Below are 22,196 nucleotides of genomic sequence, written 5' to 3'. Positions count from 1 at the left end.
TCCTAAAAAAAATTTTAATCATCTGCAGCTAGCACCCTCTTTTTTTTTTTTTTTAATGTGTAAACAAACCAAGTTTCAATACACGTGAGGACAAGATCAGTATGAATCAACCCAAACTCACTTACGTCAAGTCAACAGGGACTGCAATGTTTGAAGACAGGAAACTCGACTACAAATTCTGCTGCTCTCAAATTTAGCTGGTCAATGTTTGGACAGCTTCTCTCTTGGGTCTGAATCTTTAGGTGGAGAACCTCCACTTTTCTTCACGAGCCCAAACTTTGGTCTCAGCCAGCAGTCAGAAGCAGCAGCCTAGTATAAAAGTGCCTGGTACAAAACCTGAAGGACTTGGCAGAACCTAGAGAATTTGCAGTAAATAAAAACTCTAGATAGATTTCTTTGTCCAGTGCTTATTATTATTTCCTCAAAGAACAGTAACTAAAAAAACAGCTGATAACTAAAGGTCTTCAACTTTTTCCTGTAGCTCCTAGAAATCACTCTTCCTGTTATACAGTTTTCTGCTAAAGTAACACATCCTCATGATTCACAACAAATACCTTTTGCCTTTAACTACAGGGATTCAACAAAAGCTACATTTACTCTATTACCACTAACACTGTTCATCACAGTAAGCAATTTTATAAAGCTCATGTTGAGATGATAGGATGCATGAATGCACCCAACTACTAGAAAACGCAAAGTCTGGGAATGTAATAGAACAGTTTTATGGAAAACAATGCTGCTGCATGAACATGCCAAGATTATCATCTTCCTTGCTCTTGCAAGGAGTTAATTACAGCATTATAGCAATCAGAACTGCTGTAATGATTTCTCTGCTTAGTGAAGACACGTCTAGATGTGTCCCCCCCATTCTAGTGGAAAAGAAAGTTTCGTAATAGCCTCACACACAATCCACTAAAGCCAGCGAAAATAAATCCAATAATGCAATGCACCCTGAAACAGGTTGCTAAATTGCACTACTACTTTAGGACAGCAAATTCTTTTGACTACTTGTGCAAGCTGAGACTCTCCTCCTGCATCATGATTTTAGCTAATGCAACACCTTTTTATCAAATGTGCCCTTGAAGTAGCTGCATTCAAGTAAAGAGTCAAAAATAGCATTAGTAGTATTACTGTAACTTTAACACTGTAAGGGTATAAATGAGAAGGGCTTTGTGGGGAGAACATTATTTCTTCTGAGATTAACTGGTATGACTACATAAAACAGACAAGCTTTGTGGAAATTGTTCCATCACATGACTTGAAGGTGACTGAAAGAAGGGCCTGAATGCTCAAAAGCCTACTTGATCCATGTAGAACAGCTGAACTAATTTGATCAAGAAAAAGAAGAAGAAAAGCACTGCTGTTCATTTTTCATATTTTCCATTTCTCTTAAAGAGCCTAACTAGTTGGTCATAAAGCATTTATTATTGAGTCAGGCTTCCTGGCAGTTGCTCCTGATCTATTTGTCTACCACCTGCTCAGCTGCACCTTGGCTTGCAGATACCAACTATCTGTTACCACCACAGAGCAGCTCACACATGAACAATGGAGCAGCATTATAAGCTCCTCGCTGCATTTGTAGCTATGCTTAAAAGGCAGAGAGGGGAAAAAAAAACAAACAAACCACCCACCAAAACCTAGGATAAAAGCCAGAAAAGAAGTGTGAACAACATATTACAGAAAAAATACTAAAAAAAAAAATCTAGGAGAAAAATCATATTGGAGGAAAGAAGACAAATGCAAAACTGCTGATAGCTCTAAAAGAGGAGCAGGAACTATGGTATTCCCCAAGTACTGAGTGGGAACGGCACAGTTTAGAAGTTAGCAAAGTACACTGTTCAGTAAATGAAAGAACACAGACCACAGAAACTGGGCAAAACAACATTAAAAACTTCACATGGAACTTTTCACCCTGGCACTACAGCACTCTTTCATGACTACAGCCATCAATACTTTTACTTTCATTGTTCCCTAAAATACATTTTAGAAGTAGCATCCCAGCTCTCTAGATTCAGGTGTTGTGCTTGGAGAGTCAGAAATAATTCCCCGAATTCCCTTTTCCATAAAGTATGATGGGCTTCAAACAAACTAGGGAGAGTCTGATAATAAGTTATGCTTTAAACTAATATAAAATTAGATATATTTAGAGACTGTAGTTTCCTAATTGAAATCCATGGCTGGGAGGCTGGAAAAACAATAGTTCTACTAATTTAAAAGAAAAGCACAATAAAAAATGAGACAGCTTGAAACAGAACTACTCTTATCTTAGCAATACTTATTTCCTTCTCTTCCCTTCCCTTCCCTAGATCCTGGATGTCTCCAAATGCAGAAAATGGTAAATCTTAAAAAAAGTTATGCTACTGAATATGCATTAAGAACTACTAGTATAACTTGAGACCAAGAGCATATTCTACCTACTTAAAAAGATCTTTTTTGTATACAATTTTTTTCAGGATGAATTGCAATTTTATTATCAAGATTTTTAGGGAGTTACAAATACCCCTCAGCATGCCCAACAGCATTTACAAGGAAATCGAAGACAATGAAGGATCACTCCCACTCCACACAAAGCACACCCAGAACTGAACCAGCCAGATCAATCAATACGTGTTAAAAGTTTCTTTACCGTCTTTAACGGTCTTTCTTACTTGTGATACTAAGAGCCTCTCAGGTTGGGGGGCAAAAACACATATGCTAACAGACAGGCTAACACTAGTACTGTGCTTTAACCATTGCGTATATACAGTATTTCTTTAATTACGTGTTTGTTGTGGTTTGTTTGGGTTTTTTTAACCCATCCACAAATCCTACAGATCTACAAACATATCCAGAAACTATTTATATTTCTTCAAATCTATTTTTTTATTACAAACATATCCAGAAACTATTTATATTTCTTCAAATCTATTTTTTTACTAAATGTAAAGATTGTTACAAAACCTAAGTTAAATTAAAATGTTTCACTCCTAAAAGTGAAACAAAACAAAAAAGCTTTGGCTTAAGTTTATCTAAATAGGTTTCTGAGCAGTTCTGATATACTGCCAGAAATATTTTTTCATTGTTATATATCCTAATCACACAATCCAGTGACATATCGTTGCTGTAATAAAAAGCTAGCAACAAAGGACTGGACAGAAAGTTACTCAGATTCCCTGTAATTTCTAAGGGAGCTTTGTTTCGTAGTTGTCTTGCTTAGCGATTCTGAAAGCTTCTTCAAGCAGTTCGTGTGGGCCAGTGTTGACATGAGTATGCTAAACTACTCAAACCAGTTACAAAACTGGACAGAACAATTCTTATCTTCCCCTTGCATTTATAAATATCTAAACTTTGATAAAGATCTCCAATTCATTCAGCTACAACTGTACCAAAGGCTATGGTCTAGCCTGATTTTACATGTTACTGAAATTCTGAAGACAAGTACAGAGCTGTATACCAGTGAATGGCCTTAACTTCAATGACCAAACAGGGACATTTCACACAAAGATTTTGTTGTTACCTGAAACTGCTAGTTGATTAAGTTTTCAGGCACCATTTAGTATCTGTGACCTGTGTTATACGCTCAACTGGGAAGACTTTAAATATGGTTTTCTTATGAGCACCTCACAGGGTCATTTGTTTTACCATACACCATGTAATTATCACAGAAAGCCAGAGATGATGTGTAACATAAGCAAAATAAGCACTGAATTAGAATATGTAACTCCAGGGTCTAGAGTCGTCCTGCAAATAAATTGCCAGGTAGCTCCTCACAATCTTAGCCTCTCTTGACCTTTCTTACCAATTAAACAAGGCTAACGTTTACCTACTTCAGGAAAAGATCATCAGAATAATGCATGTTCACAGTCCCCATTTTTAATCGCTTTGGATTCACTTTCACTCAAGACTTTCAACATAGTGACAAGCCTTACAAAGTGCATTGCACTCAGAGGAAAAGAAGGACTACCACGCTTGAAAGAAACGTGTTATGAACTGAATAAAAGAACTGCTTACAAATAAGAGAGGAGGATCATAGAATTGTAACATCACTGAGCAAGATGGAAAGTTTAATCTAATGGGATATATGCAATGTGCTTCCTTGTGTGAGATATGAGGATGCCCTGCACATGCAGGGGATTAATTAAGATGATGTAGACATCCAGGTGGTAATGAAGATGAAAAAGTGAACATTGTTTCCCCGCACAGTTTGCTCCTCTTCGACTGACAAAGTTTACCCACCAATTGGGTAAGAGATGCAGGAGAAAAACGGAAGCAAAGATGTGTCTTCCATCTCGTAGACAAAAGTCCTATACAAGAGCAACTATTTCTGAACTGCCTAAGAATTTTAATATTATGTACACTCTAGTTTTCGGTTAGAAGATTAGCATTAGTATTTTCAAATGCAAAGACTCCTGTTTTCAAAATGGTTTGTCACAAGACTGGCTTTTACAGAATAAACACCTAGACTTCACAGAAATCATTAGCCCTCATTAACAATTAAGAAGAATAACTAAGGCCTTAATCATGTGAAGTGCTAGACTGATGCTACAGCTTGCTAAAACTCATCAGTCTCGTTTATTATGGTTTAGTCTATTTGGATGACACAGTATTAGAAAGGCTCTCCAGCACAACAGAGAGACCAAAACGACATCCTACACCCTGAACTCTACAAATATTCAGGACACTAGGGAAAAAAGGCTCATCCCAGGGCCATTTTAGCTGATAACTCCAATTTAAAGAAGTAATTGGCTTTAAGAATCATTTTGTTATATGAAAAAACTTACTGGTAAGATTTTCTTAATTGTACAAAACCCAAACCAAAGGGCAATTTCTCTTCTAATTTCAAACTTCACAGTTAACAAAAGAAGGAACGAGTGATTTCATAAATAATCACATTCAAGACCTGCAACAGAACAGCAGACTGGACAAAGTGCATCTCCCAGGAGATTAAAGGTTAATAAACTGTAAGGAACTCATTTGGAAACTCAGTCTGTGAACAATACAAAGGCACAACAACAAGTACCCATTTTAGGTAAAGTCAAGTCAAAAAGTCAGCAGCTGCTGAGTGGGCAAACCCTTCCTCCTGTTTACAGTAAAGTTTATTTCATCAATAATTTGTCTGCTACGATGAAGCACCCTAAAAGCACAAATGCCAAAAGTAAAAAGGTGTATGTAACAGACAGAAAATAATACTATTTTCAAATTGCTTTTAAAGACATGATTAGGACAAACCAGTGCCTGCTGAGTGATGCCTGCTTAATAATCATACTCCATAAAATAATGTCCTTTGAAAGAGATTTCACTTTAGAGTACACAAATGCTAAAAGGACTACTTCAGAAAATTTCACATACAAATATATCAGGTATTCCCTCACTTCTAATAGTACAGCAGCTTCTAACCCCTTCTGTATTCTAAAAGTACATTGCCAAGACTGAACCCCCAAATCCCACAATTCTTTCTTGAAGTGAAAGAGAATACTTGTTCTTAAAGTCAAGTAGATGCAGAAGCGACTAGAGGGCTGAAGCCTATGGTGTACTGGAAGTGTCATTTCAGGTCTGAAAGTCAAGACTCCTGAGCACTGTTGGCAGAACTGTTTAGAGATGAACCCTCGGTACAAGAAAGACACTGAGGTGCTGGAGTGTGTCCAAAGGAGGGCAATGAACCTGGTGGAGGGTCCAGAGCACAAGTCTTATGAGGAGCGTCTGAGGGAACTGGGGTTGTTTAGCCTGGAGAAAAGGAGGCTGAGGGGAGACCTTATCGCTCTCTACACCTACCTGAAAGGAGGTTGTAGAGAGGTGGGGGTCGGTCTCTTCCCCCAAGTCACAAGCGATAGGACAAGAGGAAATGGCCTCAAGTTGTACCAGGGGAGGTTTAGACTGGATATTAGGAAGAATTTCTTCACCGAAAGGGCTGTCAAGCATTGGAACAGGCTGCCCAGGGAAGTGGTTGAGTCACCATCCCTGGAGGGATTTAAAAGACCTGTAGACATGGCACTTAGGGACATGGTTTAGTGGTGACTGGCAGCGCTAGGTTAACAGTTGGACTTGATGATCTTAAGGGTCTTTGCCAACCTAAACAATTCTATGATTCTATATTCCCTGTAGTGAATCAATATAGTTATAATGTCAGCTTCTGTAAAGAATTCTCATTTCATTACCTTCTTAAAACCACCCATCATTTATTACTAATAACAATTAATGGCTTCATGGAAAAAGGGAGAAAAAAACCAACACATATAAAACAAAGAATGGAAAATGGGAAACTACAGCTCTAGCAAAGTAAGAAATGCCCCCTAGACTCTGGATCACCAATTCAACAACCAAGCTGCTGAACAACCCAGTTTTAAGAGTTTCAGCAATAAGTTCTTACTTACCCGGCTTGAATGAGCTCATTGAGTTTAGCTGCGTTCTTGTCATCCATACCTTTACATGAAATGGGATAGAACAGTGAATTAGGATTTAAAGCGATATAGTCATGACCTTTTTTTGTGTCCTGTTCTGTTCTGAAGGCTATTACATTTCATTCTTACATAGGATTAAGGTGCATAAATGTGCTATAACATACCCTTTCTGAAAAGTTTCTGGTTTTGTAACGTGCAAGCTTTATACAATCCTTACCATGAAAATTACATTTTACTCATGGATTAAATGACCCTAGTTTAGGCACTACAGTCACCTTGGGTTGCTGGGCGTTAATCTGACACTGCAGTATTAAAAAGAAAAGCTTCCTCATCTTCCTGCTCAATCTCTGTTGCTAAGGCAGCACAGCGTAATGAAAGAGCATCAAGACCTCATAGTACTGAATGCAATAAAAAAAGTAAACAAAAATAACAAAATGCACATGTAACCCACACTTTTCTTCTATGTATTATACAGCACATTTTTAAATGGACATTATGGTAACTTGATATATATTCCCTATGATAGTTAGGCCCAGATCTATTTACTGAACAATTAACCTCCCTCTGGCAATGCTGAAAGTATTCTGACATGTTTTCATGTCTCAATAGCTCTACAGAAGTCATCTCAATTTCTGAGAAGATGGGACTAGGAATACCACAAGGTTTCACCAGCTGCAAAACAGACCTCTCATAAACTGGCTGTAGAAGCTTGCGGCTTAAGCCCATTTGGTCTTGGAGACCAGAATTTTCCAAGCGACACTGGGTAAAATACGTAACCAAGTACCAAAGTTATAAAAAGACAGAAGCACAGAGTATGCATGCATTGCCATGGTGACTGTGTGAAACCTTATTCCCAGTCATAGTAAGGAGGGTCTGTTGATGCTTTTAAGACAAGACGTGGACATAGGGAAGAAACACTAATGCTGATTTCTACTGACAATGCAATCTGTCTTGCCTCTGCACCTTCTTTGTCATGAAACAGTTCAAAATTGCTTCTCCAAGATGAATTAACACACTGGAGATCTTTGAACAAACAGAATAAAGTCAGTATGAACATTCACAACAGTCTTGTTCATGACATTACAGTAAAAATCTCAGGCGAGGAAATAATATAGCAAAAAAAAAAAAAATCTGCCAAAATACCATGATTCTGTTAGGAATTGTACACATCCACTCATTAAAGCTTTCTTGTCTTTTTCACTTTGCAGCTAGTATGACTTTACAAAGAAGTGAAAGTATTTTGATGATTTTCCATGTCTCACAAATTGTCTCAAAACATGTAGAAGATGCGCTATGATATAAAACTGACTCTACAAAAAACTTGGGGACAAATGAAAAAAAATACAGAGATAAGGTGCATGGACTAGTGCATACGGTGCATGTTCTTCTGCCCATTCTCCAAGCTAGTTGCATTAGAGCTGTCTCTAGTCTGGAAGCCATAAAGACCATGAGAACCGTATCCCAGACTGCATAAAAAGCAGCGTGGCCAGCAGGTCGAGAGAAGTAATTCTGCTCCTCTGCTCTGCTCTGGCAAGAACCTACCTGGAGTACTGCATCCAGCTCTGGGGTCCCCAGCACAAGACAGACATGGACCTGTTAGATCCAAGGGCTGAAAGAACCTCTCCCATGAAGAAAGGCTGAGAGGGTTGGTTGTTCAGCCTGGAGAAGAGAAGGCTCCAGGGAGACCTTCTTACTTAGACAGGGCTTACAAGAAAGATGGATGCAGACTTTTTAGTGGGACCTGTAGTGACAGGACAAGGGGTAATGGTTTTAAACTAAAAGAGGGTAGATTCAGACTAGATATAAGGTAGAAATTTTTTTACAGTGAGGGTGGTGAAACACTGGCACAGGTTGCCCCAGAGAGGTGGTCGATGCCCCATCCCTGGAAACATTCAAGGTCAGGTTGGACGGGGCTCTGAGCAACCTGATCTAGCTGAAGATGTCCCTGCTCACTGCAGGGTGGTTGGACTAGATGGCCTTTAAAGGCCCCTTCCAACCCAAACCATTCTATGATGCTACGAACATGGTACTAAGCCTAAGCTCAAATATCTTGCTAATGCAACTAATCAACTTCTAGAAAATGGGGGAGCATTGGTAGGGCATACACTCATCTGCCTACACCCACCCTTGCAGACAAAACCAGCCTCCAGGATTGACAAGGTCAGAATGTATGTTGGTTAGCCAGTAAAGTTGTTATTTCTGTTTATGATTTGTAATGCTTTTTCATCTTCAGGGTTCAATAAGTAAAGATTTAGAGAATGACTTAGAGAAAGCCACCACCCCAGATTTGGATTGCATAGGCAGAAATAATTGTGGGTGCAAATGAAATCATTTACACATCTAATTGCTTAGTTTTCAATAATAATAAAATAGACAGATAATCTAAGCTGCATATACATTTACCTGTCATCTGTGGGTATTACATGCACTGCATTCCACAGATAGCAAAAGCTAAAGAAATGTCAAATAAAAAGGGGACTAATGCAACAGACTAAGGTCTTTAAAAAAGAAATACATTTAATGAAAAAGCGGTACCACAGATTACTGCAATAGAATGCAATGAATACAGATTCTGAATAACTCAAAAGTGAAACTGTACTAGACATTGCCAACTTCAAGGGTAGACACTTCTGATTCTACCATATAAAAATAATTTTATGTCATTCATACTCACATCCCCCAATCTTTTTCCTTAGTTCCCCATAGCAGATTAAGCCATAAAGCTCCAGTGAGGATTTTTTCAGCCCTTGAGAAAACACTGAAAAACAGAAAAGGTTTAAGTGAGATGCAGATTGCAGATACTCTTACACAGCTACATTGCAGATACTCATTTCAACACTGAAAATGAGATAATTTGTATTTTCAACGATGAGACAAACATCTCATCAATGGTAAGACTAAGTTCTGTTTCAAGAAACACTGTAAAGACATAGGTTCACCAATTTCCTTTGGTGACTTAAATCTGGGAAATGCAACATTTCTTAGATTACAGAAAAACCAAAGCATCTTCCACAGAATTTAAACAAATATGCAACAGTTCAATATGCAAAATAAAACTAATTCATAATAAAGCTAACTCTAATATCACCTGTTTACAGTTTCTAAAGGAAATGTCCAGATGCCCCCAAGAAAACACATACAGAACTCTTCTTATATGAAAATTAAGAAGTAGGTCTGAATTTTCCAGAAGACAGAGAATGTCTTCTGGGCACATGAATGCACCTGGGAGATTTAATGCAAATTCTAGATTCTAAATTTTCATATGAAGAATTGCACATATTTTATTGAACAAGTTTTTTTTTCTCCTTTCTCATCAACACCATGATGTGCAGATTAATATTGCTAATAGATCTAAATATCTATGACAGCAAGGAAAGACAGTCTTGTGGTTTACAAATCAGATGAAAATATTTACTCTTGTCTATTCGTCAAGAATTCAGTTCTCTCTGACTTGCAGACTCATTTAATTTCAAACTCCAGCCACACATATCTCTACCAATACTAAAGCTAATCAAACTACTGCACTAATTCTTAAATTCCTTCAGCCAATGAGACTTCAGACCTTAGAGGTATAAACACAGAACTGTACATTACCCAGAAAACAGATGAAGTTCCTCCATGACTTCGTTTTTTTTAAAGTACTTCCATGCTGTGTTTGCTGTAACATTTGTTTTTAAGTAAAATACTAATGACTTGTTTCACCTTAAAATGCTGTCTTGTTTTGAAAAAGCAATTAAAAAATACACCTTATGACAGGTATTTTACATGTGTAACTCCTCCTTTAGATAACCTAATCTCAGAAACAGACAAAACAATTTCATAAAGAGACTACATTATACACTATGTTTGCATTCCTTCAGCTTTTTTCTAGTCATATCCGTTTCTCATTAATGAGTTATTTTTAATTTGAGAGGCTCTGGCCACAAATCATATAGATTTAATTTACTATGCAAATCTTTGCTGATGTTAAGGAGAGTTCTTTAAAGAACAAAAAATTCAACCACCATGAAACTGCCATGATTTATGCAACTTAGAATATAGCATCGGAAGGACAGGAAAGCCCTGGAGATCTTTATTTAATCAACAAGCTAATGGGAGAACTGACATTCTTCATACCTTAAAAAAGTCTAAAGAACTGGGTCTTGGTAAAATCGGTTCGCTCTGAAATAGATTTAACTCGCTATTCAGATTAGGCTACCCACAAACTGACTTGAATTCTCATTGCCTGCTACTGAATAGTATGCATTTGATAAAAATCAACTACCAATTATCATATATTACTATTATTTTTACAAAATACCACTAGCAGTTTGTATGACTTCCCAATTTCCTTTTCATTCAACAAGAAGGGGAAGGAGGGAAAAGAATGGAAAGAGGGGAATATGGCACCGGGAATCCTAAGTTACTGAACCAATGATACAATTTCAGGCTTATTTGAAGTGTGAACAAGTATTTCACCACTTACATCTGACTATTTATTTCTACCTTCCCCCAAGAAGCACAAAGCAGTGCTGGAGTCAATTTGCTCAATGAAGTCATGCCTGACTAACATTTAGGCAACTGTCCTCAAAGGTGTGTTCTTGAGGATAGAAAAACATTTTATTGAATCTGGCTTTTCCCTAATACTAATAGTAGGATCAGCATTTATTATGGTGTGGTGAATTCATATAAAAGCAGTGATACAAATACTAGTTTTTGAGAAGTATTTTTCAAAAAACATGAACTGCAATGTGGCCATGCTAACGAAAATAAGACATGTTCAAAGACATCCTATTCAGTATTTATTTTCTCATCTCCACCATTCCTACCCTACCTGACAGCACTAAAAGGCAGGACTCCAACCCTCACAAGACTGCGAGCTCTATCCTAATCCCATTTCATTGCATACTAACCATTATCAAAGTCAATGTACTTTGAGATCTTGTGCCAGGTGCGGTAGTAGAAATGGCGGACCTGTTCCTTATTCTTCACCATGCTTGCTGGTTTGCCTTTCTTCTTGTATTTCAGGGCAATGTTGTTCTGGATGGCTTCAAAGTCCTTCCCATGCTGAAGAAAAAATAAAACAAATCTAAATACTCAAACCCAAACTTGAATCTTGTCATAAGACAACTCAAACAACATGAGGGACTTTGGGGTTCTTTGTGGGAAATTAGATTTCATTGGTCATAAACAAAATTCTTGGGTATCAGAACTCAACAGCAAAAGGATGACACTGGTTTCCTTTATTTTATATAAAATGCACTATAGATGTCAAATAAATTACTTTCCAATTTCTTGAACTGTTTCAAAATAGAAACTGCAAGTTGCTAGCAAACTTAAAAAAAACCAAACAAACCACTTTACTTGTAAATGTGGTAAGTAGCAGAACTGAAAATACCAACTTTCTCACTTAGCTTTCTTTACTTTCCTCTATTTTCCCCTTCTCCCTCCTACCTCCATTTCTAAGGTGAATGAAAAGCTTATTATATTTAACAGCTTCACTTTTATTTACAGTGAATTTCACGTTCCAGTTATTAGAAGTACAAAATTTGAGTTTCAAATAATGAAGGAAAATATTGTATTTAAAAAAAAAAAACAAAAATAAAAAACTTTTACAGAAAACACATTTTTACACTGTAGGTCATTCAGAAGTTTATTCTCAGTGTAAAAATAAAAATGAGACATCTAAGTATCCCTTTAAAACTAGCTAATTCCTACAAAATCCTTGGAGTTCAAAAGTGGAAAATTTAATTTCATATACATTATCATTGAACTCCTGCTATCACAAAATTTCTTAGTATTCAAAAAAGGCTGGAACTGATTTAAATAAAAAAAAGTGAAAACCTCTCTTGAAAGGTAGTAACACAAAATGAATGGAAGTGGGGGACCAAACAGAGTCCCAAATCCACCTTAGAGCAAGTTTTTGAACTTTTTCCTCAGCATTCAAAAAAAACCCCAACACGTTACATTTTCTTTGAGCGATGAAGGGACTTAAAAATTATATGGTTCCCATGAACATTACTGCAAGTCAGAGGAGTTAAAAAAAGAAAACAGTGTTTAAGTGTTCATTTTGTCCACAAAACATATACATGTGAATTATGCCTACCACTAAAAACCCAATATTTTTAAAAAGATGCACACGTGCAAAGAAAACCCACCACTGCTGCTTTTGCTTACACCTTTAATATGTATTTTCATAACAGAAGTGCTCTTAAAATAATCATAGAAACAGGACAACCAGGAATATATCATATACATCATATAAGATAAAAGATAAGATGATCTAAATTTTCTTTGTCTCTCAGCCCTAGTACTGAACTGGCTCAAACCTTTTCATGGTGAAAGACTAAACACAGTGCCTACAATTCTTATTAGAATAGGACATGTTTTCTTGTTTGGTAATATTACAGCCTAAGTGTGTTGTTTTTGAAAGTTGAGATGGGGACATTACGTATTTATTTCTCATTTAAAACAGAACCATAATTGAAAAATAACTGAAATTATTATAAACATTCATGAATAAAACTCACAAATATTTCCTGTGTATTTCAAAACAAACAAACAAAAAAGCTTGACACTTTTGAAATATGCCTGTGATTGACAGCTGGTTTACAGCCAACTATAAAGACACATATGCATAGACAAACAAATGTATATGTGTACGTATGCATTTTGTTCCTGTAAATCTCCATTCAATCAACCTTCTTTAGCAATATCCAGATACTAAATGAAGCCATCTAAGCTTGCTGTTTTCCTCTACATGTACCTCATACAGTCCCTCGAAGAAAGTATTTTTGTCCTCTGTGCTCCACGATTCCCACTGCCGTCTGACCTTCTTTCCTTCCTCCTTCTCTCCAGCCGAGGAGCCCAGGTTCCTTGCCGCTGACTTGGAATTCCCAGCAGGATTGTTGGGAGGAATTCCTGATGTGCCACCAGATGCAGTCCCTCCATTATCTGCTGCTGCAAACAAACATGACCAGAGTGAGTATCAAACCAAGAGGAAGATTCATGGATAGCGATAAGGGAGGAACTCAGAATTTCCTCCTCCTTCACTGCTCTCATCTATATAATTCCCCCCCCCCCCCAAGATATTTCACCTGAAATACAATAGGCAAATAACAAGGTCTGTTTTAAAGAAATAAAATCTCAAAAAGCAAATAACAAGGAGAAGGTTTCAATGGCTTAATTTTGTATTTCCAGAGATAAGACAGATAAGCAGGAATATACCAAAGCAACCGCTAAAGACAACACACTCTCTGACGCTTATACACTGGTGTGCTCTGCAGTTGCCCCTTTGCAGCTGAGGGGAACTTCTGAGCAATGCTGAACATTGATGTGACCAATAAAGCAAACTAATAGCTCTGAGAAAATATACACAATTTCATATCCTTGTCTTTGGTCTTGATCCTGTTGCCTCCAAAATAGCTGTGGTAACAAAAAGCCTGAAAGATGTCTACTTTAGTTCATCACATGACAGTGGATCAGCATTCTCAAGAATCTGATCCTCAGCATAAGGAGCACCATCTCTGACACTTAGCCCATCTAGGATAATTCAAGGTATCCAAAGGACAGCAAGTCCTAACCCCTTCTCCTTCCCCAAATCCTGGTGTGGCTTTTGGAAAAATGGCACAGAAGTGCTATCTTGATTGTACCTTTGACAGTTACCAACACCCCCCAAAAACATGGATCAGAAAAAAAATACAAAGATAGGAAATACTATAATGAAAATAAAACCTGATGGAACTAAGAGAATTTGCTGTTTATTCAAGTAGGGGACAGAGAAGAAAATGGGGTGGAGAAACTGCAGGAAGGTGAGAGCTACATGTAATGCAGTAAGATTCCATTCCCTCACCTTAATTCAGAAGAAAAAAGCCTCCTTTTCTTTTTTTTTTCTTAATCGCCTCTGAAAGTATTAGTCTTTCAAAGACATTTTAATCAGAAAAAACATCATCAATTCACCTTAAACTTGTGATTTATTCACAACAGAAATCAAACCAAACATGCTTGGTTTGACACTGTAACAGATTATCAGAATGTTAATCCAGAAACCAGGGAGACCTCCCAAAAAGTGCACTTGGGTTTTTTCCATGAAAATGTAACCATTCTCAGTAACTTACATTTCCAAAATATAATCTCTTCAATTTTGCTAAGTAGTATTATTTGGATTTGACTGCCCTTATCAATGCAGCTGTGCACTTAATAAAACAGAAGCTTTTTAACATTAAACATACATTGCTCATTTAAAGAATGCTTATTACCGTTTCCATTTTTCTGGTTACTCTCCTTTATGTTTTGTGTTTTATCTCATGATAAATTGGCTTGCCTTAGTTTATTTGCTTATAAATCCAGCTTGTGCAATACAGCAGTCCCAGCTAGTTTCCCAAACTTTTACACACATTAGCACAGTTCTCTTTCACATTTAGGCTTAAAAAGTTCAGTTACCTTTTAAAATTTAATTATATTAAACAGTTTGTTTACCTGACAAACTCAGTGTTTATACACACACACACACACACACACCCCCACCCCCCTCTCTCTCTCATTCAAGAACCAGGATATTCCAGTTTGATAATCCAAATATTACTTTTAAAAGAGTACCAGAAGAATCAACTGTTATAGGCTTACTATGCTTTAGAGATTTGAAAGACTTGTACATAAATCTTAACTGTAACTATTCAGTTGCAATTTGAAAGTAACTCCTTTGGAGGACAAAACCATATTTCTCCAGATCCTAAAAAAGCTGTTTGGTCAAGTAACAAATAACATTTGAAATCAAACCTGGAAGAGAGTACAATGTGTGAAAGTACATTTTTTTTTCCTGCGTACAATAAATATTTAGTTGATATAAAACATGACATTGTGACCTTTTTTATGTTAATGTTTCTTTTATTTCTAGGAATGACTATTTGACACTTTCGAAGAAAATTACTGTCACCACAGGGAAGTACGTAAGGCAAAACATGAAAAAGAATTGGACATCTAAAAGAAAATGCACTTAAAAACAACTTCTCAAATAAACAGCTTCTCTATTTCCCAAAACCTTCATCAGCCACTGATAAAATAATTGAAAGTTAAGCAATTTAATTCTGGTACTGTGAAGGTAAATTCTGTATGAAAAAGGAAACCTTAAGAAAAACCTGAGCACTTTAATAAGATGGCTGAGAAGAAAACCAACAATTTTAAGACAAAAAAATTGCTTCTTTATTTTGCAAATGAGAGATTGGAATATCACAATTTGCATGGTAAAGAAATACAGATCTTTACAGATAAAATCTTCAGTCAAGAAGGGGGAACTCAAACACACCAGTCCTCAATCTCAACCTACCATCTCCTGTTGCTACTAGCTCCCAAAAAAGACATCCTTTATCAAGAGACAGGTACAGGATTCTATTCCAGAGTTACTATTCTGATCAGAGACCTCTAACTTTCTGAGAAACCATTCAGAGGAACTAGGTTTGTGGGGTTTGGGGGTTTTGTTTGTTGGGTGGCTGGTTTTTGTTTGGGGTTTTGGGGGAGATTTGGCTTTTTTTTACATCACTCTGTATACGTACTCAAATAAGTAAAAACCTAAAGTCAGCTGCCTAAAGTTCAGATCTTATCAAGGGATTTCTGAAGATTGTACAGTACACTTGGTACACGTGAAGTTTTCATTATTAAAAAGCATAAGAAGCAAAAGTATCAGTGAGGACTTAAAATTCTAATAAGACTATATAAAGTTCAGTAGATTTCCTCTTAGTTGTATGTGAAAGATTAAATGAACAGAACAGTTCTATCGAGGACATCCCCCTCACTAATGACAGATGATGATGATCAGTAATTCCCAACAATAGATTATTTAAAACTTCAGAGAGAGGAAGGGGGCTTACTCTAATAATCTGCTTAGGTGCTAGTTCTAAGTAAAATCATTTATAAAAGGAGAACACTGCAGATGAGACAAAGACAAGATGGTCATTCTCACTCTGTCAACTTATCCTGCATCACCCAACCACTGGACTGGACCACATCCACACTCCCTGCAAGCCAATGCTTCATTCTGAGTACTAACATTGTAACTGGAAAACAAATTTCTACCTTTTACGACTCCACAGTAAATAGCATGGACTCCTAAGAAGGGTAAGTCTAGGACAGCTTATGCCATATTGCATGGTTATACCATATAGTGTTCTTGTTATGAATTAACATCCGAACTTTTAAACACAACAGGTAACTGTCCTACAAGGATACAGACAGTCTAGCTTCTTCTACCTCTTATTATTTAGAAGATTTGCACAACCAAGATGTAGTTGAATGTGTTTAAACGTATACAGTGTCAATTATCAACAGGAGTCTATGAACAAAACTATACTGAAGGCTTGCTTTTCTACGGACAGTATATTTAAGCTATCAAATGCAGCACTATCTGAACTAACCAAGCATAGCTGTAAAAAATAAACAACGTTTATTATAAATTTGTTTACTCCCCCAGTAAATCATTATTCTCTTGCTCTTCCATCAGAAACACCCATAATGCCTAGTATGAAGTTCCATCTAAAGCACATGGTTGTGCAGCCCTGCTCAAAGTTCAGCACCTATTGCACAGGGGACAGGAAAAAAAATCCTCCTCTTGTGGTGCAGGATGAGATACTGTAGAGTTCCGGTCCTGAGCCACTTTCAAAGGCAGGGTGGGAGAACTGGGATAAATGGGAGGGCAAAGAATGAATGAAAGCATGTCAGAGTAAGATGGAAGGAAAAGTACCAAGTGCAAATGAGATGGACAGAATTAAGAAGAATATTAGAACAAGGGAGCATGGCAGTAGTTTTTAAACAGTTGTTTATGCCTTAGAGAAATAATGCTGGAGGAATGACATTTCAAATGAAGGTTACAATACATTCTGCAGCATACAAATTTGGGAAGATACAGTAAAATTGTATTGTAAGTACATACGCTGGGTATCTTGGTATATACATCCTCTCCACAGGAAAGGACCATAGTTAATTTAATCCACATGCTATGGGACATGCAACTTTGGTGGGCTGAAACAAACTGGACTGCCTTCTTCCAAGTTTTATACAATGCCAAAAGATGGAACATTTTAATTCAATTCACGCTTTCAGCTGAATAATTCTTTTTTCAAGAACAAACTCCGTATTACTGCAAAACAAATCCAAATACTTGTTTGGGCCATTCTACACATTTTACAAATAAATCTAGAGTAACGGCATGAAAGATATCTTCAAGCTTCAGCTCACTGCCATCAGACTTTCTTACTATTTCCTTCTGACTTCATTCTGCATTCAGAAAATGGATAAAAACACGGAAATGGGAACACTCTACTCTAGTTCAAACTAAATCTACAGCACATGATCGCAATGTATTCCACGTTTGCTTTTACCAATGTGGTCACAACATATACATGCATATTCTAACCGCTCTCGCTTGATGGAAAAAAGCCCCAAAACACACCTTAAAACCTGTGCTCGGCAACCATGTGCCTTATTCGTATTTGAGAACTAAACTCTCAGAAATCCCTCTTTCTCAGCAACCTTATACCGGTCTGCTTCCTCTCCCTTAACGAACCTCCCTGCTTTTAAACTCTCATCATAAACTGCCTCCAGCCCACTACTCCTTCAAGTTCCTCCTCGGATTTCATGCAAGTTACTTTAAGACTTACTTCCAAGCATTCATATTTCAAAAGGTGTGCATTGGTTGAGGTGTAGACTACAAACTTGAAATACAATAAAAAGATGACCAGCATTTGAAAATAAGATAATAATAATAATTCTAAAAAGAATGCACAGCTTTAGATATTTGTGCAGGAAATTTGATAAACCCTTCAGCAATTAAAAATGGATTGGCTATTTAAGTGAAAGTTTTCAAACTTCCTTTTACTATGCTACTTTCTATGTAATTTTTGCCCTAAATTCAAAAGTGCAACTCAGTACACAAAAGACAAGAGACAGACTCCAAAGATCCAATGAAAGATTACATCAGGGTAATCTGAAATTTAGCAATACATTTATACATTCTACTAGGCAGAACTTGAGAATTACTATTAACAGTCTTCCCTGAACCACAGTGAGGTAAAGTTGAAAAGTCAGCAGCTGCTGAGTGGGCAAACTCTTCCTACAGTTTACAGTTAAGTCTACTTTATCAATAATTTGTCTGCTACAAAGAAGCACCCTAAAAGCACAAATGCCAAAAGTAAAAACGGATCTGCAACAGACAGAAAAAAAATTCTACTTTCAAAACTCTTTTAAAGGCATGATTAGGATATAGCAAGCCAATGCCTGCTGACTAACTATAATTTGAATGAAATTAAGTTTATTGGTTACCCTCCTTAATAATAGCCTTTGAAAGAGTTTTCACTTTAGAATACACAGACTGTAAAAGCAGGACCACTTTAATACAATTTTAAGGGTTACAAAGCATTATTGAAAGACAATGACAAAAACAAGTTTCTGGTTCCACTGGACCAAGTATAAGTGTGGTCTAGCCACTCCTGCTGGCCAATGTTAAAATTACCTTTGCAGCTATCACCCTGACTGTGACATGCAAAATGGAAAAGGTTCCAGATTTCAGAGCTGATCCAAAGCACATGCATTCAAGCTTTTTTTTACTTAGAGGGGGAGGAGAAAGTTGGTAGGAGAGCAAATGGAAGGATTTAAGTTCAACCTTTATTAGTAATCTTCACCCTTCAATTAGTTCTCTATTGGAAGCTAGCTCTGTGAGACTCTTCATTTAGAATGCAAAGCCCTATAAATTCTGATCACAAGATATTCCATTAGGGAAAATTCAGACAAGCCTGGAAAACTTCTCAGTATGCATCCCCGAACGTAAAGAACTCAAATCAGAAAAGATCCCACTCTGTGGCCCTGTTCTCCAAGATCTGACAGTTATAATCTTAACTGTATCAGAGAAACCAACTTCAATGCATTCACTTCAAAACTAGCCAGGCAGAGCTGTGGCTGGTCTTACAATTCAAAAAGTGAAAGCATAACCATAATTCTACCACCGACTGTCACCCCCAATGATTTAAGAAGTTTCCCCAAACCTGACAACATAGTCAGGTACAGCGATTACAAACACTATCTATCTATTACCAATTATTGAAATAATATTTTCCATTCTGTATATAATTTTATTAGGGTTATTTTGGAATCTGAATTGCAAAATAAACTAAGTTTGCTTTTCAATTGTGTTGATACACCTAGTTAAAAATCGTTCTGCTGCTCTAGAATTGGAAATGAACGTTTATGTACAAATATACAAACATGAATATACACGTACACGAAGATACATGTACTTTGTTCACACGTGCATACACTTTCAAAGCAATGGAATAATTTCAAATGCATATATTCGACTTGTCAATCACGGACAACACGTATTCCAAAGAAACACCTCCTTGTATTTAATACTATTTACCACCATTGAAATAATTATCTGTAGCTAAACACTTCTGGGTATTCCATCTGTTTTTTTATTTGGTTTAATGCAACTGGGAGAAAAATTACGAAGGCCTTTCTGTTCTATCCTCCAACATGACACACAGGAGCTTTTAACTTAAACCAAAAAGTTTAAGAGATTAAAGATGACTTACTAAGGTATTAAAAAATACTTCAGTCAATTATATAAACTGTCAAGCAACCAAGTTCAAGAATTTTTTCGTGATATGGCAATAACTAAAATATCACGATTTCCACTGCTTTATTACTGTAACACAAAACTACCATAATTCGTAATGTTTACCTAATGTCCAGCATGCACATACCACTGTAATGGACCAAAGAGTGAGGTAATCTCCAAGACACATTTATGCTACGCGGAGTTTTATTTTGGTTTAGCAGACAAGAGTAAACTTTGTCATTTCAAATGTTGAAGGCATCTCCGAGTGTTGTTTTCCTCAAAAGTTAACAGAAAATAACACTTGCGTACTTTTGCACAAGGTATCCAAAATGAGTCTCAAGTACAGCTCAACTACAGTGCCAGGTGTCATCCAGTAACTGCTGAGCACACACCATAACACCAAGATATTCCAACACCTCTGCTGTCTTCTAGCTACTCAAGTAAGAAACAGCTTTGAAAAAAAATGAATTCTTATCTACAATGTAAAGTGAAAAAGCATGTGTATATTCATGTATGTACATACAGACAGTCAGATGTATACAAAACAATCTTAATAAAAACTCAAATTCCATGAAAATGTCCAAACTGTTCTGAAACAGTAATGCGGGACACACAAAACCTTAGAAACAAATATGTCAGTATGTGTATTTCATAGCTGTGTCCAAAACAGTTTTTTGGGGTAAAACACTCATAGAAATAACTGCAGGAAATCACCAATGTCTTGTGGGTTGTTTTTTTTCCTTTTTTAACTAGCGCCCCATGAGTATTTTGTTATTATCCAAGAACAGAATTCAGAGTGCAGCCACCTGATTACACAGCTAGCTAGAGTCTAATTTCCTAACCAAAATACAGGAATTTCCTAAAACTCAAGAGAGATGAAATGCAGGAATTAAAGGTTTGCTTCAATAATGGAAATTTCTTCCTCCTCCACAGACACATCCAAACCCCCCATTTCTGCAAGTGCAAAGAGGACAGTGGGCAGCAGAGAAGATGAAGCCTTGGGACACAAAGAAGATTTCAGCTACTGTGAGAAACAAGCCCCAAACCACCTTCCCCCAAACCAAACAAAAGATGGCATCTACAGGAGGAGAATGACAACCCCCAAACCCACAGGTGACTCCCCCCACCCTCCCCCCTTGCCCGCATGTTTTAAGGGTGCCAAAATACAGTACCTTTGCCTTTTGCAGCAGTGCTGCTGCCAACTGAAGAGGATGCCTGGGAATCCTTCTTCAGCCTCTTGCTCTGAGGTCTGACGCTGGACCTGAGAAAATGATGCTGGTCCTGGCTGTGGGAGGGCTGGAGGGAGGCCGGGGCCTGCGATAAGCTGGGGTTCGGTGGGGGGCTGCTGTTAGTGTTGTTGTTAATAATCTTCTCTTCTTTCTTTGTGCTGCTGCTGCCTGGAGCTGCCTCTCCTCCTCCTCCTGCCCCTTCTTCTTCCAGGGACTCCTCATCTCCTCCTGCTCTCTTGCCCAGCTTTTTCACCCCTTCCTCCCCGCTGCTCTCTCCCAGTTTCACTGTCATCCTGTTGGGGAGGAGAGAGAGAAAAGGGGGGGGCACAAAGTCAGGCCAGGGAGCCCCCCAGAGAGGGAGAGAAATCCCTGGGCTGAGAGGGGAGAAGTTTAGCTGCAGAAATTCCTCTCAACATGGCCGCCGTTGTTTGTTACTAAATCCCCTTTCGTTTGCTGTCCCGACCCAACAACCTGTGCCGCGGGCGGGAGGGGGAAAGCCCCCCCCGAATCCCCCCCCAAACCGGCCCAAAAGGCAGCCGGGCTCCCCCGGCAGCCCTCCGGCACCCTCCCGAAGGGGTTCGGGGCGCCTTTGGCGGAGAAATCGCCCAGCCAAACTCGGGCGTGTGGAAGCGCTCGACAGCCGCCGAGAGGAAAGGCAGCCGCCGAGCCCGGCGGAGCGGAGCGGGGCAGCGCGGCCGGGCCGGGCCGGCTGCTCGCCCCCCATCCTACCCCTTCGGCGGCTCCTCGGGCCCAGGGGGGCTCTTCCTCCTCCTCACCATGGAGCCGAGGCGGTCCGACCTGCCGCGGGGGGGGGGTTCATGCTCCTAGATGCGGCGGCGGCGGCTTCTCCTCCTCTCTGTGTGTGTGTCTCTCTCTCTGGGGCTGGGACTGGCCGAGGCTACCGAGATTTCCAGCTCCCCCTCCGCCCCCACGCCCGCCAGCGCCCGGGCCCCCCCCCGCCGCTCCCCGCGGGGCAGCCCCGGGCCCGGCTGCCGCCGCTGCGAA

The 22,196-nt window shown here is 38.3% G+C and overlaps 1 protein-coding gene across 3 annotated transcripts in view; it reads right to left on the bottom strand.

The window, feature by feature from the left end:
- The window catches only part of CRAMP1L (Crm, cramped-like (Drosophila)), a 48,730-nt gene extending 27,247 nt beyond the window's left edge, over window positions 1-21,483 (bottom strand). For 2 of the 3 annotated variants that reach the window (XR_774405.1, XM_010568559.1), the window contains exons 1-5: window positions 21,135-21,483; window positions 13,123-13,316; window positions 11,270-11,423; window positions 9,052-9,135; window positions 6,351-6,399 (exon numbers count right to left, since the gene is read on the bottom strand). Coding sequence is in view for 2 of the 3 variants with exons in the window: in XM_010568559.1 (XP_010566861.1) it covers window positions 6,351-6,399; window positions 9,052-9,135; window positions 11,270-11,423; window positions 13,123-13,316; window positions 21,135-21,483 (830 nt within the window). In the remaining variant the exon portion in view is untranslated. The remainder of the gene's footprint in view (window positions 1-6,350; window positions 6,400-9,051; window positions 9,136-11,269; window positions 11,424-13,122; window positions 13,317-21,134) is intronic. The other variant, XM_010568560.1, reaches the window with a different exon arrangement.
- Window positions 21,484-22,196: the final 713 nt, after the last annotated feature.

This window comes from Haliaeetus leucocephalus, unplaced genomic scaffold (assembly GCF_000737465.1).
Source record: "Haliaeetus leucocephalus isolate CR32 unplaced genomic scaffold, Haliaeetus_leucocephalus-4.0 Scaffold250, whole genome shotgun sequence".
In the NCBI taxonomy this organism is placed as follows: Eukaryota; Metazoa; Chordata; class Aves; order Accipitriformes; family Accipitridae; genus Haliaeetus; species Haliaeetus leucocephalus.
Note: the sequence above shows the minus strand (reverse complement) of the source record. Positions and strands in the feature narration are given on the sequence as shown.